The sequence below is a fragment of the Oryctolagus cuniculus genome, chromosome 2 (genome assembly GCF_051225735.1).
Source record: "Oryctolagus cuniculus isolate XC-2025 breed Fujian yellow rabbit chromosome 2, ASM5122573v1, whole genome shotgun sequence".
NCBI classification, from domain to species: Eukaryota; Metazoa; Chordata; class Mammalia; order Lagomorpha; family Leporidae; genus Oryctolagus; species Oryctolagus cuniculus.
The window spans coordinates 3346404-3361162 of record NC_142868.1 but is presented as its reverse complement, the minus strand read 5'-3'; the positions used below and the strand labels follow the sequence as shown (position 1 = coordinate 3361162).

The 14759-nt window shown below is 59.5% G+C and overlaps 1 protein-coding gene across 19 annotated transcripts in view; it reads left to right on the top strand.

Moving 5' to 3' along the window:
* The window catches only part of KIAA0232 (KIAA0232 ortholog), an 86985-nt gene extending 73257 nt beyond the window's left edge, over positions 1-13728 (top strand). For 11 of the 19 annotated variants that reach the window (XM_089326898.1, XM_089326897.1, XM_089326899.1 and 8 more), the window contains 3 exons: positions 5526-5637; positions 9456-9553; positions 11032-11427. In XM_089326898.1, coding sequence (XP_089183024.1) covers positions 5526-5637; positions 9456-9553; positions 11032-11196 — 375 coding nt within the window. In that variant the 3' untranslated portion in view covers positions 11197-11427. Of the gene's footprint in view, positions 1-5525; positions 5638-7566; positions 7775-9455; positions 9554-11031 lie in introns of those variants that run through there. The other 8 variants (XM_089326904.1, XM_089326912.1, XM_089326903.1 and 5 more) reach the window with 6 other exon arrangements.
* The last annotated feature ends 1031 nt before the right edge of the window (positions 13729-14759 follow it).

The window sequence follows — 14759 nt, the reverse complement described above, 5'->3', positions numbered from 1 at the left end:
TCGTCGGGTACAGAGCCTGAGAGTGGCAGGCCTGGGGGGAGAACTGGTGTCTCTGTCCTGTCTGTGATGTCAGCCGGCAAGTCTGGGGGACTCCTGACAGGATGTTCTCCCTTACCCCCAGGTGAAGTCAGACTGTGCAAGGGGATCTGGGAGCCCCACGTAGAGGCCGCAGTAGCCCGGGGTTCCCAGCAGGAAGTCAGCTAGGACGGCCCGGGGCGTGGTGTCCAGGGGCGTGGGCGGGATGCGCTCGTGTCAGAAGTGCGGTTCAGCTCAGACGTTCTTGAATGCCAGCCACGTGCCTGCTGCCAAGGTCGATGCCCTGGACAAGTAAGACTTTGTCCTTGCCCTGAAGACTGCGGCTGGTGAGGAGGGCCAGTTTGCAGTTTGTAAAGAGATCACCGACTCTCATGGAGCAGGTGACGGATTCATCCGGCTCCCACTCAGGGGACAAGAGGGTGTATTCATAGTGAGTAGTCCCCTTCCCAGCAGCACCTGGGTCTCCTCCAAGGATGTCGTGACATTGCGGTGTATATAAGCAGAAAACATGTGTGCATAGAGGGCTTCCCATTGAAATGGCACTTTCTGGTAATCACCCCGCCTTTTAAATTTTCTGTGTACTGTTCATCATATGGATGTACTGTCATTTATCCAGACAGTTCTTATCTGTCAGGGACTTTGGGCCAGCGTAGTTTGAGTCACATGGTAGGGGGAGTGGTGGAGTGCGCACTGGGTGCCTGCGGAGCCCTCCGGCAGACAGCACCAGCCGTGAGCTGAGGAAGACGTTCTGCGCGTGCCTGAGCGTCCGGGCTGGTGGGGAGAGGCGGTCTGGGCAGCAGGAGCGCGTGAGCAGGGTACGAGGCTGCGTGCGCAGTGCGGAAGGCGGGGAGCAGTCAGGTGACTCAGAGCCTGCCTGCGCAGGTGCAGGTCTGTGGCCACAGCGTTCTTATGTGGTTGTCAGCGCAGTGCCCGGCACTCCGCAGCACAGAAGGTGCGGACGGCTCTCCCTGTCCAGAGAGGACGTGGACCTTGCGCAGATTGCTTTTCCCTACTTCTGTTTAGGGGTGGCCCACCTGCCCCGAGTTGCAGGGAGGGGCAGAGCCCAAGCTGCCCTCCCCACTGCATTCCTGTGGCACGGGTGAGCTTTCCCACTGGTGCTCTGTCTCCATCGACGTCTCATCCCTCTTCTTTTCCCGAGAAAAAAGCCTGTGACCTTTCTTTCCTTTCTGTGACTCAGATGCTGAGTGCTGGCTGTGGCCGGGGCACTGTTCCCAGAGTAACACAGAACCCAGCAGCCCCCCCCCCCGACGGCTGGGGGTGGGGCAGAGCTGCACGGCTGCTTTTCTCAGCCCACCCGTCTTCCGCCCAGCCCTGTTTCTGGCCTGGTCTTTGAGACCGTCTGGTGTTCGCCCACCCTCTCAGGAGGCTGCTCCAGGCGCTGAGGTCTCCTAAGTAGAGATCCCTGCGTGACCACCAGCCTGGGGGCTGTCGGGATGCAGATGCTGCCGTTGGGGAGGGGAGGGGAGGGCCGGGAGAGTGTCTGTGCGCAGTGAGCCCCCGGAGAAGCCAGAGCACCGAGGCGGCAGAGGCGACCTGTCCTTGGCCACATGTTCTTTACTTCCTCTGGTTTCCGCGTTCTTTCAGTCCTGGCTCAGCCGGAAGTTGAAGTCCACGTTCTGCAGAGACCAGGTGGGCGCAGCGCGGCCATCTTTTCTGTGCACCCTCTGAGTTGTAATCGGTGCAGTGGGAGTCACGAGTATAAAACAGGACAGATGAGTGCCTGCTGACAGAATCGACGCCCAGATGGGGAGACAGAAACCCACCAGGCTCCAGGGTTAGGACGCAGGCCAGGGAGCAGGCGAGCGGAGCTTCAGGCCCGGGGGAGGCTCTCAGGTCAGCGGACACCGAGGGCTGCTTTCTGCCAGGCCTCGTGCCTGGGAGTGCCACAGGTAGGTGCTGTCCCAGCAGGCGGCTGCCCTCCTCTGGGCCTGGGCCCCTCGGCCCGCCCCCTGCCCTCCTCTGGGCCTGGGCCCCTCGGCCCGCCCCCGGTCCAGTCCCTTCCTCACCCCTTTCCCCACAGCCAAGAGAAGATTAAGACAAGCCGTGTAATTAAACTCACGAATAAAACGGATCGTCCACAACCTGCCCAGGCAAACGGTAGGATTGTGTCGGGGCCCGGCCCGGCCCGTCTCTGCCTGGGAGTGCAGGTGGGTGGTAGAGAGAGCTGTGGCCAGGGCCGCCTTCCTTGCTCTCTGATCGTGCTGGGTAACTCACAGAACAGGTAAGGCCTTTCCAGAAAGGTGTCGGGGTGCTGGGAGCTGCGCACCAGGTGCCGCTGCCGCCGCCGGGGTAACTGCAGACCTGCGTTCAGCCTAGCCTCATCGCTTCCGCTGGCTTTGGCATGTTTTTCTGACAGCAGCACCAGTTTTTAGCGTTGAGATAGGTCACAGGAGAAAATAGAGCTGACCAACCAGTCTGGGTGGCGAGTGCAGTCCTTCCATTTAGGGCTGTTTCTGAAAAGGTACCTTGTGGAAGCCAAAGTGGTTTAGTTACTGGTGGAGAGCGCAGGTGACCGAATCGCGTGGTTCCAGACCGTGAAGCAGTTCACGGGGAGACACACAACGAAGTCCAGCGACAGCTGATGGTCTCTGGTTTCTAAGGCGGTTCAGCTCTTAAACCTGAGCATCCAACGGAGCATCTCTTGAGTCAGTGTAGGTCACGGCGTGGGGTCCAGGAGGGGCATAGATGCAGGCAGGCCTGGCCCGGGCCCAGGGAGGAAGCTGGATGGCAAGGGCTACGCTGACCACCCCAGGGTCTTGTGGAAGCCAGAGCTGGACACAAACCTGGTGACTATTCACGAAGACTGTCCTTGGCCACAGCTGCTCCCTGTCGCCGTCTTCCCAGTCTGGCTGCCACCAGCCAGGACTTGGAGTTCCCCTGTGAGGGTGCCTGGCTTTGGCCTCTGTTCCCTGTTGTGGGCCTGTGCGCCTTCTGCCAAGGCCCTGGACACCCTCCTCCTCCCAGGAGTCACTCCCTCGTCTCATTGGGGTGACTCTTTCCTGTTTTGAGTTTGTAATTTAGTTTTTGTCTTAGCATCATTCTGGTCCTCACCAGATAACTTTGTTGTGAGGACATTTGAGTGATCCTGCCTGTAAGGATTCGCTTTAAAGACTGATGTTTAGCCGGTGGTCCTGCAGCGGAGTACCGGGTTCAGTTCCCAGCCGCTGCTCCTCGTTCTAATGCAGACCCTGTGAGGAGATGCTAATGGCTAGTGGCTCAAGGCAGTACCGCCCACGTAGGAGGCCTGGGTTGAGTTCCAGCTCTGGACTTTGCGCTAGTCCAGCCCTGGCCATTGTGGGTATTTGGAGAATGAACCAGCAGAAGGGGGCACACACTTGCTTGCTGTCTCATTTTCCTCTCATAATTTTTTTAAAAGATCTTATTTATTTATTTGCGAGGTAGAGTTACAGACAGTGAGAGGGAGAGACAGAAAGTCTTCCTTCCACTGGTTCACTCCCCAGATGGCTGCAACGACCGGAGCTGCGCCGCTCTGAAGCCAGGAGCTTCTTCCCCGTCTCCCTTGTGGGTGCAGGGCCCAAGCACTTGGGCCATCTTCCACTGCTTGCCCAGGCCAGAGCAGAGAGCTGGATTGGAAGAGGGGCAGCCAGGACTAGGACCGGCGCCCATATGGGATGCCAGTGCCACAGGCAGAGGATTAACCTACTGCACCACGGAGCTGGCCCCGTCAAATAATTTTTTATTTGAAGATTTATTTATTCACTTGAAAAATCGCAGTTACACAGAGAAGGAGAGTCAGGGAGAGGGAGAGGGAGGGGTCCTCTATCTACCAGTTCACTCCCCAATTGGCCGCAACGGCTGGAGCTGCACCGGTGCAAAGCCAGGAGCTTCTTCCTGGTCTCCCACGCGGGTGCAGGGCCCAAGGACTTGGGCCATCCTCCACTGCCCTCCCAGGCCACAGCAGAGAGCTGGATTGGAAGTGGAGCAGCTGGGACTCAAACCGGTGCCCAGATGGGATGCCAGCACTGCAAGCAGCGGCCTTACCTGCTACGGCACAGCGCCAGCCCCTAATTTTTTATTTTTCAGCATGTTTTAACATTTAATTGAAAGTTTATATAAGGTGATTCTCTCTTATTTAAAAAAAAAAAGTTATTTATTTGAAAGGCAGAATTACAGAGAGGAAGAGGCAGAGAGAGATGTCTTCCGTCTGCTGGTTCTTTCCCCAAAGGCCAGGGCTGGGCCAAGCCAAAGCTGAGCTTCATGTGGGTCTTCCATGTGGGTGCAGGGACCCAAGCACTTGGGTCATTGTCCATTGCTTTCCCAGGCCTTTAGCAGAGAGCTGGATTGGAAGTGGAGCAGCTGGGATTCGAACTGGCGCCCATATGGGATGCCGGCACTGCAGGTGACAGCATAACCTGCTGGGCCATAGTGCCAGCCCGTCAAGTAAATAATTTTTAATTGTTTCTAAATGTGTTTCTGTTCCATTTCTTTTTTTTTTTTTATATTTATTTATTTATTTGGAAGTTAGAGTTACAGAGAGGCAGAGGCAGAGGCAGAGAGAGAGGTCTCCCATCTGCTGGTTCACTCCCCAGATGACTGCAAAGGCCAGAGCTGCACTGATTTGAAGCCAGGAGCTTCTTCCGGTTCAGGGCCCAAGGACCCAGGCCATCTTCCACTGCTTTCCCAGACCATAGCAGAGAGCTGGATGGGAAGTGGAGCAGCCGGGACTCGAGCCGGCACCCATGTGGGATGCTGGCACTGCAGGCGGCGGCTTTCCCCGCTACACCACAGCACCTGTTCCATTTCTTGACCCCCTTCTGCTGACCGTGAGGGAGAAGAGGCTCCCTGTTCTCCCTGGAGCACCACATGCTGGTAGTGGGTCAAGGCTGTTCCCTCTCTGCGCTTCTGAAATCTAGATTTTGCCATACTTAGGAATATTTCCTATTATGTTGTGTTTTTGCATTGTAGGGCTTTTGTTAAGGTTTTTGTTCGACTTCCAGTATAAGTGCCTTTTGAAAAGAATGTCCAGGGGCCGGCGCCTGCAGAGCCAGCATCCCGTATGGACACCAGTTCGAGTCCTGGCTGCTGCACTTCCCATCCAGCTCTCTGCTGTGGCCTGGGAAAGCAGTGGAAGATGGCCCAAGTCCTCGGGCCCCTGCACCCACGTGGGAGACCTGGGAGAAGTTCCTAGCTCCTGGCTTTGGATCGGCCCAGCTCCGATCACTGAGGCCAACTGGGGAGTGAACCAGCAGATGGACGACCTCTCTCTCTGTCTCTGTCTGTCTGCCTTTCCTTCTCTCTGTGTGTAACCCTGACTTTCAAATAAATAAATACATCTTAAAAAAAAAAAAGCGCGTCCGTAAATTGCGGTGAATGCATTGGCTGTTTCATCCCTCTTACCCAGAACAATGAAAACCGCCCGTCATGTTCCCGAGTTGGTGGGGCTTGAAAGCCGTCGTCTCTGGAGTTCGTGACTTTGTGACTTTGTGTTTGTGTTTGGCTTCATCCAGCAGTTCCCTCTGTTGAGCGCTGACGTGCAAGGACTGAGCGGAAGTCGAGAGCAGCAGACCTGGTGGGAGAAAGCCTTGTACCCCCCTCTTTTTCCTGCGTCAGAGTGCGAAGGTAAGGCGACCGTTCACGCGCTCCGAGTTCTAAGTCATTCATAGCAGTGTTATTTTGCTGTGACTATCAGCAAGAAACATGTACAAGGCGTTTCTATGTGACTGGCACTTTGTCACCTCCTGGAGCCACCAGTGGATGAGAACTGGTCCCTGTTCCTCAACACAGCCACAGCCCGCGGAGGCGAGGCATGGGCGTGGTGAGAACAGTGCCCCTGTCTGGTGGAGGCGGGCGGTGCCGAGGCAGCTGGGGAGGAGCCTGGCGGGCGTTGGGAGCTTGGCTGACGCAGGCAGGGCAGGCTGTTGGAAGTATTTCAGAGTGTGGGTGTTCAGGTCAGGTGCGCGTGGCACCTTGCTGCTGCAGTGCAGGTGGGAGGCGTGGACTGAGGGCAGCCGACGGGCTGCGTAGGCTCTCGCAGTGGTTTGGCTGGGACAGGACAAGGCCTGGGCCAAGGCAGTAGCCGTGTGGGTGGATAAAGGGGCGACGTGAAGGAGGTTTGTAGAGATGTTTGCTGAGTGACTTTCCACAAGGGGCCGGAGGTGTCTGCGCCTCGTGGACGTGGCCAGGGAGGAGGGGCCGGAGACATCTGCGCCTCGTGGACGTGGCCAGGGAGGAGGGGCGGAGAGGTCTGCGCCTCGTGGACGCGGCTAGCGTGGGAGATTGGGTGTGGAGGAGGCAGCCTGTGTGGCGCAGCTCCAGGCGCCGACCTCGGCTTCTGTCCGCTGCCACCTTCAGTCTCCTGCGCACCCTTGACGGGTGTGCCGGTCACACGCCCTTCGTGTCTCCCCAGCTGGTTGGTGGTGAATGTGCAGCCAGTGACTCACTAGCTCCAGTGCCCGGCACACACTGGCTGCCGCCTGGGCCTGGGCCTGGGCCTGGGCCGAGTGGACCAGGGCGGCGGGGCGTGGGTGTGGGCAGGTTGACTGACTAGATTTGTTTGGGTGCGTTTGTGTTTCTTGTGCTGTAACCACAGGCAGCTTTTCGCTGTCGCGGCTTTGCTCGGGTACCGTTTATTGAAAGCCTGCTACAGCAGCTGTGGGGGGCCGCTTGCTGCTTGCCAGGTGCTCTGTCTTGTGCACAGGCCCCACCGAAGGCCGGGGGTGCCCCGGCTCAGCAGATCTTCCGGTGAGGAAGCTGAGTCTCGGCTGAGTGATTTGCCCAGAATCCTGCAGCTGGCCGGCGAGCTTAGGCTCAGATTCAGCTTGTGTGTCGGGTGCCCTGGACAGCGGCTGTGTGCGCCTGTGCTAGCGGAGTCCGCTGGAGTCAGACGCGGGCGCCCTGAGCACAGGCGGGAAGTGTCCGGAGCTGTGCGCTGCAGTCCGGTTGCCCGTCGCTCCTGGGGAACCAGCCCCAGCTCTTAGCTTGGCTTCTCGGTTGGCTCAGCAGTTCCTGGTGGGCACCAGCACATGAGTGCAGCACATTGTGTGGTGCGGTGTGTGTTGGTGAGAGGCAGTCTCAGTGGATAAGTGGCAGCGGTCGGAACTCTGAATGAGTCACATGTGTGACAGGGCCGCCGTCTCAGGGGAACGTGGCTGAGAGAACAGAAGTGGCTGAGCAGGGGGCGTGGCAGGTGACCAAGGACAGGGACGTGGCACCCCAGCCAGGCTGACCTTGTCCCCATCTGCAGTGAGCAGGGCCTGGGCCCTCCCTGGTTGGCACAGGGGCCCGCACTTTGGCGCTCTGCCCGCTGCCTTGCTGTGCGCTCACACGGCCTCCACTCAGCAAGCAGGTGCCTGCCTTGTTCTGGGCGTGGCTTGAGGCTCTGGGGATGTCCCTGTCTTCCAGTCGGGTGCTGTCTGTGGGAGTAGGTGCACCTGCCAGGTGAGGTACAGGAACGTGGAGATGGCCCAGGGGTGTGCTGGGGGTGAGGCCAGCAGGGGCCTCGCACGCCACGTGACCGCCATCTCCAGAGCTCTCTCCCTGCCTGTTCAGTCCTTGGAAGCGTGGCAGTGTCAGAACACACAGTACCCCTGCCGGTAGGAAGAGCCCTGCGGGGAAACAGCAAAGGTGGAAGCCGAGGACTCGGGCTTGGGACAGAGCCGACTTGGGATGCAGTGCGTCTGTGCCCACCTCCTGGACCCTTGCAGTGAACTAGCCTGTCTGTGCCTCTGTTACCTGTATTGGTCAGAGGAGGCTGAAGGTAAGGCTGCTGTGGGCCGGGGGCTCTGAGGCCTAAACACGTGCCTGGAACAGCCTGGCTCCCCGGCTCTCCCATCACGAGGACGTGGGCCGCAGTTCAGCGTCTCCCTTTCCAAAGGCCCTGTGGCAGGGGCAGACCTCCGGTACATGTAGGCTTCCTGGAGCAAGCAAGAAAGGGAGCGGCAGCTGGAGCTGGTGTGTGTCGCCCTCTGGGAGCAGGCCGTGGTCAGGGAGCAGTCTGCTCCCCGCTGCCTGCCTCGGTGCAGTGCTGACCACGTAGGTGGGCCTGGGGCAAGCCGGCCTTCCTTAGAGACAGGCTCTGCGCTCCAGCAGTGGTGCCCTGCACTGCAGCTGGAGCCCTGGTGCCGACGCTGGCGCCGAGGTGATGGGCACGCAGGCCTCGGAGCCCTGTGTCCATCCTGGCATCAGCACAGGAAGGAAGCAGAAAGCATGTGGGGTCCTGGCCGTCCTGAACCCGCGTCCTGGGTGGGCCACGTACAGGCCAGGAGTTGTGCACAGCAGTATTTCTGTGTTTCTTTAAAGCACACGGAGACCCGCAAGACAAGGTGGTGATGCTCCCGCTTTAGACACGAGGGAGCTGAGACGCAGAGGTTACATGATTTGCTCAGTTACACCACAAGCAGGTCGCGTACCGTGGGGTTGCCGGAAGCCCGTCTGGTCTCAAGCTGCTGCTTGTGACCAAAGCTGTGACTCCAGGGGCCCGGGGCCATCAGGCAGGCTGTGGAGCGTCCCTGTGTGGCCGGGCAGCCTGATGAGAGGCCTGGCCTGGGCGTGGTCTGCTTGCAAAGGCAAAGGGCTGCAGCTGTCACCAGAGCTGGCCTTGGCTCCTTGATGGGCCCGTGTGGTGGGCACCTGTGGGGCACACTCTAGCAGGGATGGGGGGCTGTCCTGGGGGCAGGGGAATCGATGCCTCTTGGAGCCGGGCCCACACCTGCCCTGCCCCAACCATCGTCTTTGTGGGGTCAAGGTCAAGGGAAGTAAAAGGCTGGTCTGGATTGAATCCAGAGGCTCAGCACTGGTGTGTGCCGGCATCCCCTGCAGCCTCAAGGTGCCCAGAAAGTGCTGATGCTAAGGCCCCACCCAGACCAGTGCAGCCCGAATCCCGGCGATGCTGTGCTCTGGGCTTCTTGAGGCTGCTCTGTGGCTGAGCCTGGGCGCGTCCGATCCCAGCGTCTGTTCCTTCCCATTCATGAAGCCGTCTGCCCATCAGACCGCCAGCCTCACTCCTCTCCTGCTCCGCAGACACAGGAGACGCGCAGCCGAGTGTGGTCTGAGGACGCTCCCCGTGGTGTTTGCTGCGTTGCACTCCCCTGTGTGGAATCCATGAGCACGCCTCTGTGCACGTCTGTCTCCCTCCATGCCACGTTCGTCCTCGAGAGCACGGACCCGGTCAGGCTGTTAGCCCGTGCCCCCGGGCCTGGCACGTGACAGGCGTGAGTGTAGGATTGCTGGATCAATGTCTTGTGTTGGAGTAACAGGAACGTGAGGCCGTGCTGGCCTTGTTACCTGCAGGCTCTGCTCCGCTCTCCCAGAGTCTTCTGGGGTCGGGCGTCCTCACTGGGCTGACTTCTCAGCAGAGCGAAGCAGGGGTCTGTTTCATGACTGTGTCTTAATGGAATTTCCCTCTCCCTCTTTTCCCTTCTCCATTCAAAATGATTAAGAATGTTATACAAATGCCAAGGGAGAGAATGGTATAGAAGAATATCCAGATGTTAAAGAAATACCCAGTAATGAAGAGCGTCTGTTAGATTTTAATAGGGTAAGTGGACTGTCCTCCTCGTTGTTCACTTAAAAATGGCCACCGTCCCTCCTTGTCACTCCAGTAAAAACCTGGGAGTCACGTGAGCCCCCGCCCCGTGCCGCCCTGAGTCCCCAGGACCTGTGGATGTAGCCTTCTGCCCTCGGGCCTCCACACCTGACCACGTGCGCCTGCCTCCTGTCCCCTCCTGCGCTGCAGGTGGCCTTGTGCAGCAGGGAGCCGGCCCTGTCACTCCCCTGAGCTCTGTGCCTGGCCACAGCCTCCGTACAGCCTGTCCCGTGGCAGCCGTGCGCTGGACGCTGGATGTCCTCGCGTCTCCAGCCCGACAGGCTGAGAACGCCTGGAAGCTGACAGGTGCAGAGCCTGCGCTGGCCCCTCAGGGAGGGGCTCCTGTCCTTCCCACTGTTGCTTCTCAGCGTGGGTTCAGGCGCCATAAGAATTTTCTCCCAGAGCTCCCCGTCGTGTTGGTGCGACGTCTTACTGCCCGTGGGCCTGTCAGACTGGACATGTCAGAGCTGATGGGGGCGCCTGCCCTGCAGTCTTGGCCTCTGCCTGAGTCCCTCCTGCTCGTCCCTGCCGGCATCAGGCTCCCTCTGCCCGCCACCCCGACCCCTGCACCTCCGGGCCACCTCCATCCCCCCACAGCAGCCCCACGGTGCACTGTCCCTGTGCTTCTGCTGGGGGTGCCCTGCAGAGCTCCCCTCCAGGCGACAGCCCCGGGAGAGCAAGGTGCTGCTGTGCCCATTTTGAAGAGCAGAGAACAGAGGCTCGTGAAGATGCAGGACCGCGTGTCTGAGGCGGGGCGGAGCTGGGCTGTGCACTCAGGAACGCGCACTCCCGGCCTCTGCCCGGGGGACAGCCCCGACTCCCGCCCTCTGCCCTGCCTGTGTGTCTGTCTGTCTGCTCTCACTTTGTGTGGCTTCTCTGAGCTCCTGCCTCAGGGTCTCAACCATGCACAGTGCTGTCGTTTGGAGATGGGGTGGGGCTCTTACTAGATACTGCGACCTGCATCCAGTGTCCTGGGGGCCGGAAGCTGACCTTCTGGTGCAAGGGGGACAGTCCCACGTGACAGCGTCATCCCTAGAAACCACTCGGCAGTGGTAGGACCCCAGCACGCACGGAGGAGAGGCCTCGGGCACATCTGCCCGGCACCCAGTGCGCCCTCCTGTCCCCAGGGCGCCCCCACAGCCCTGTTTGTGGGTGTCCCTGCGCCAGAAGTCTGTCGATGTGCCCCTCGGCTGGCCTGTGAGCCCGGGAGGCAGCGGCCGAGCCTGCTGGGGCGAGCTGCCTGCGCTGCAGCAGGCCCTCCAAGGCTTGCTGGACGGAAGACTCCTCGTGGTCCTCTTTGGGAGAGGCAGGGAGGAGCCGGTTTGCTCTGCAAGGAAACAGATCTGTGTTCTCCTCTCCACTCAGGGTCTTGCTCCTTTGGGAAGAGAGAGTCTGTGTTTTGATCTGTGGGAATTCTTTGTTTGCCGTAGGTGTCTTCTGTCTGTGAAGCGCGGTGCACAGCAGAGCGCGACCCTGGAGCGCCCTCGCTCAGCCCCCGCGGGAAGGCCTGCTCCAGCGGCAGCTCCGGCACGGACGGCGGCGGCGGGTGGGCAGACCCCGGCGCGGAGGAGCTGTTCTCTCGAACTCATCTCTGACCTGCGCAGTAGCACCCGTCACGCACAGTGACCGTGGGGGATCACCCTTCTGTGAGGCCTGTTCATCTGAGACAACTTAGGTTTCTTCTCAATTAACTGATCCGATCAGTAGTTACCTTTCTCTTCTTGCTTATCTTAGAGTTGAGGACAGCTGTCCTGTTGAAGATTTTTTTCCCCAAGCTGTTCAATCCTTGGCTATTTGAAATAGACTAGATTGTGTTGTCCAATCAGGAATGGGTGTGCATGTGCTTGTCCTAGAAGTACCACTGCTTCTGCCTCCTCACTGCAGCCATCCCTGTCACCTTCCTAGCATTGCAGTGTCAGCAGCGCTTCTGCTCAGGGCCTGTGGCTTTGGGACATCCCAGCTGTTCCGAGAACTGGGGTCTGCAGCTGGTGCCGTGCCTCCCGACGGCAGCGGGGAAGCAGGGGTGCCTGGCCCTGGGCTTCATCGGCGAAGATCTCGTGTGCATCTGGTGTAGGAGCTGCAGGGGCGTGCTCTAGAGACAGGGAGCACCGCGTGTTCTGTCCTAGTCTGTTCCCCCTCAGGCATCATGGGAGATACTATGGTTGTGACTTTCCTTGCTAACTGAGAAGCCAAGGGTTCGGGGTGTAGGGTAGTAGAGGAGTCACGAGTGAGATGCACCCCCCTCCCCCCACCCCCACCCCCCCGCAGGCCCACTCACACCGCTCACAGAGCCTGGCTCTTGGAGGTGAATCCCACCATCCCCCACCCCACCCCACCCCGCAGGCCCACTCACACTGCTCACTGGGCCGGGCTCTTGGAGGTAAATCCCACCATCCCCCACCCCACCCCACCCCACCCCACCCCGCAGGCCCACTCACACCGCTCACTGGGCCGGGCTCTTGGAGGTGAATCCTACCATCCCCCACCCCACCCCACCCCACAGGCCCACTCACACCGCTCACTGGGCCGGGCTCTTGGAGGTGAATCCCACCATCCCCCACCCCACCCCACCCCGCAGGCCCACTCACACCGCTCACTGGGCCGGGCTCTTGGAGGTGAATCCCACCATCCCCCACCCCACCCCACCCCGCAGGCCCACTCACACCGCTCACTGGGCCGGGCTCTTGGAGGTGAGTTCCACCGTCCCTGACCGGGCTCTTGGAGGTGAATCCCACCGTCCCTGACAAGGCCCCTCCGCTGTGAATCTTTCTTTCCTCCTCATTCACATTGGATGGAAGCCCCCCGACGCCTGACACGTGAGGGTCTGACAGGCAGTGAGGCCCCTCTGCCACCCTGGAGGCGTCTGGCTGCTGCAGCTCGCTGCGCTGTGGCTGTGACGCAGCTCAGCCTCTAGCGCACCTTGTGTTTGAGAGAATGTTCTGGGCAGGCTCCGTGTGGTGGGCGGGCGGCAAACACCTTGCCCACACACTGTGTGATTGCCGTGCTGGCTGTCACCCATGTGACTTGTTTCCAGTCTGCCTCGGTGGCCCCGGGGGTCACGCCAGCTGGCACGGTCATGTCCGCGCTCAGTGGCCACCCTGAGCCTTCACGACACTGTGCCACAGGCTGAAGCTGGGAGGGTGGTGTTTGCGAAACCTAAACATTTGGAATTGTTTCTGCTTTTTTAACGAGCTTGTTTCTAAAACACCGAGTGTCTGCCGTCAGCTGAGCCTGTCTGGCCTCGGGAGCGGTGGGGGGCCCTCAGCGCAGTCTGGCAGGCAGTCAGCACGCAGGCAACCTAGCTGGGGGCTGAACTGGCTGTGGAATGCGACCTGCTTTGAGCATTTGGGTTGTTGCCTTTTCCTTAGTACCTGAAAGCCCCAGCAGAGCTGTGGAGACCGTGAGGGCCTGTGCGTCCTCGCCGGGAGACGCCTGGCCCCTGCCGGGTTGCTCTCGCCGCGTTAGGGTTTATTTTTATACAGCACATCTTTTGACACTTTAAAGTGGGTTTGTGTGCGCGCGCGTGTGTGCGTGTGTGTGTGTGTGCATGTGTAAGGTTTTATGTTGCTGTTATTTATTTACGGACTTCAGATAAGTGTTTATTCTTTCTTCTGGAGCTTCCTAAAAATGGATTTGCATCTGCACTGAGATTCACCTGAACAGCAAAGGCAGAGAGCTTGGAGGCTGTAGGTCCCCGCGGCCTGACGGTAACGACCTTCCCGGGCCCGTGAGCCGGGACAGCTGCTGCTGGCCAGGAGGAGCACATGCCCGCCACGCCGCACGCCGCTCCTCCCCGGGAGGGGGCAGAGGGGCCCACGAATCGTGTGTCTGTTGGTTTTCCTAGGTTAGTGGCTGGAGCTCAGGCTCTTGGCACCAGAGTTGAGAGTGTGGTTTTTAGTTTTGTGAATGAATGATCACAAAGAAAAAGCATTAAAAAAAAAAGTTGGCAAACGCTGAGACGCACTGTGGTATGAAGCGCGGTGCATATCCGTGGCACTGAAGTTCAGTCTCCACTCCTGGGCTGAGTTCTCGTGGTCGTATCGTTGATTTCACCTACACCACAGTAACGGATTTTTTTTGTTGTTGTTTTCTTGTGGAGTTAACACCAAATAAAAATTGGAAAACAACAGTTTGATGTTTTTACTGATCCTGCTCCCTCTCGCAGGCACCGGAAGGTGGGAAGGAGCCAGGTCCCATCCTTGCGGCGACCCTGGGCGGGGCTGTGGGAGGGGCTCACCTGTCCCCAGCCCTGCCCCCCCCAGCCACATGCACCGCACTGGTGCCCTTCGGGGGGAGTCGGGGCTCACGGGCTCTTTGTTTTCTTCTGAACACAGTGCGGAGTGCTGGTTATGAGAGAGAAGCCGGTATGTTGGATGGGGAGGGAGAGGGGCTCTCAGTGGGGCCGGCAGGTGTCTGGATCCGGGTGGGAGCCCTCGCACAGAGGGTCTGCGGCCCTGCCCTGGCCTCGGTGGGGGCGGGTTACCAGGAGCTTTTGCACTGTCCACTGCCCGGAGTTAGCAGGCTGACAGTAGACCCCCTCCTTGCCTGTGGGCTCCGTGGCTGCACCGTGTTCCCTGTGCACTATTGACTGAGGCGCCTGGTGGGAAGTGCTGGCTTAGCGTCACCAGCGCGCGGAGAACATGCAGCCCCACAGGACCTGTTACTGGTTTTGTAGGATTTATTTGTTTGAAAAAGTTAGTTAGAGGGAGACACAGAGATCGTCCAGCTGTTGGTTCAGTCCCCGGATGGCTGCAACAGCCAGTGCTGGGCCAGGCTGGAGCCAGGAGCTTATCTGGGTCTCCCATGTGGTCCCAAACACTTGGGCCATTCCCGCCTGCCTGCTTTTCCCAGGCCTTTTAACAGGGAGCTGGCCTGGAAGCGGAGCAGCCGGGATATGAACCTGTGCCGACACGGGATGCCGGCGTCGCAGGCCCCGTTCGAGACTAGGCTGTTTCTCAGATCAGCACGTGCCTTTCGTCCGGGGCAGAGGAGGAGCGGGCTCCGCGGCGCTCCATGGCCGCTTTTTCCTTATGGTGTCCAGGGTGCACGCGTGTGCTGTCTGCACCGTGAAGTGTACATGTCACCCCCATGTCTCCCTGGACGCCATGCGAGCGAGCCTCAAAAACTGGGAGCTGAGAGATGAGTTTCTTTTGGCACA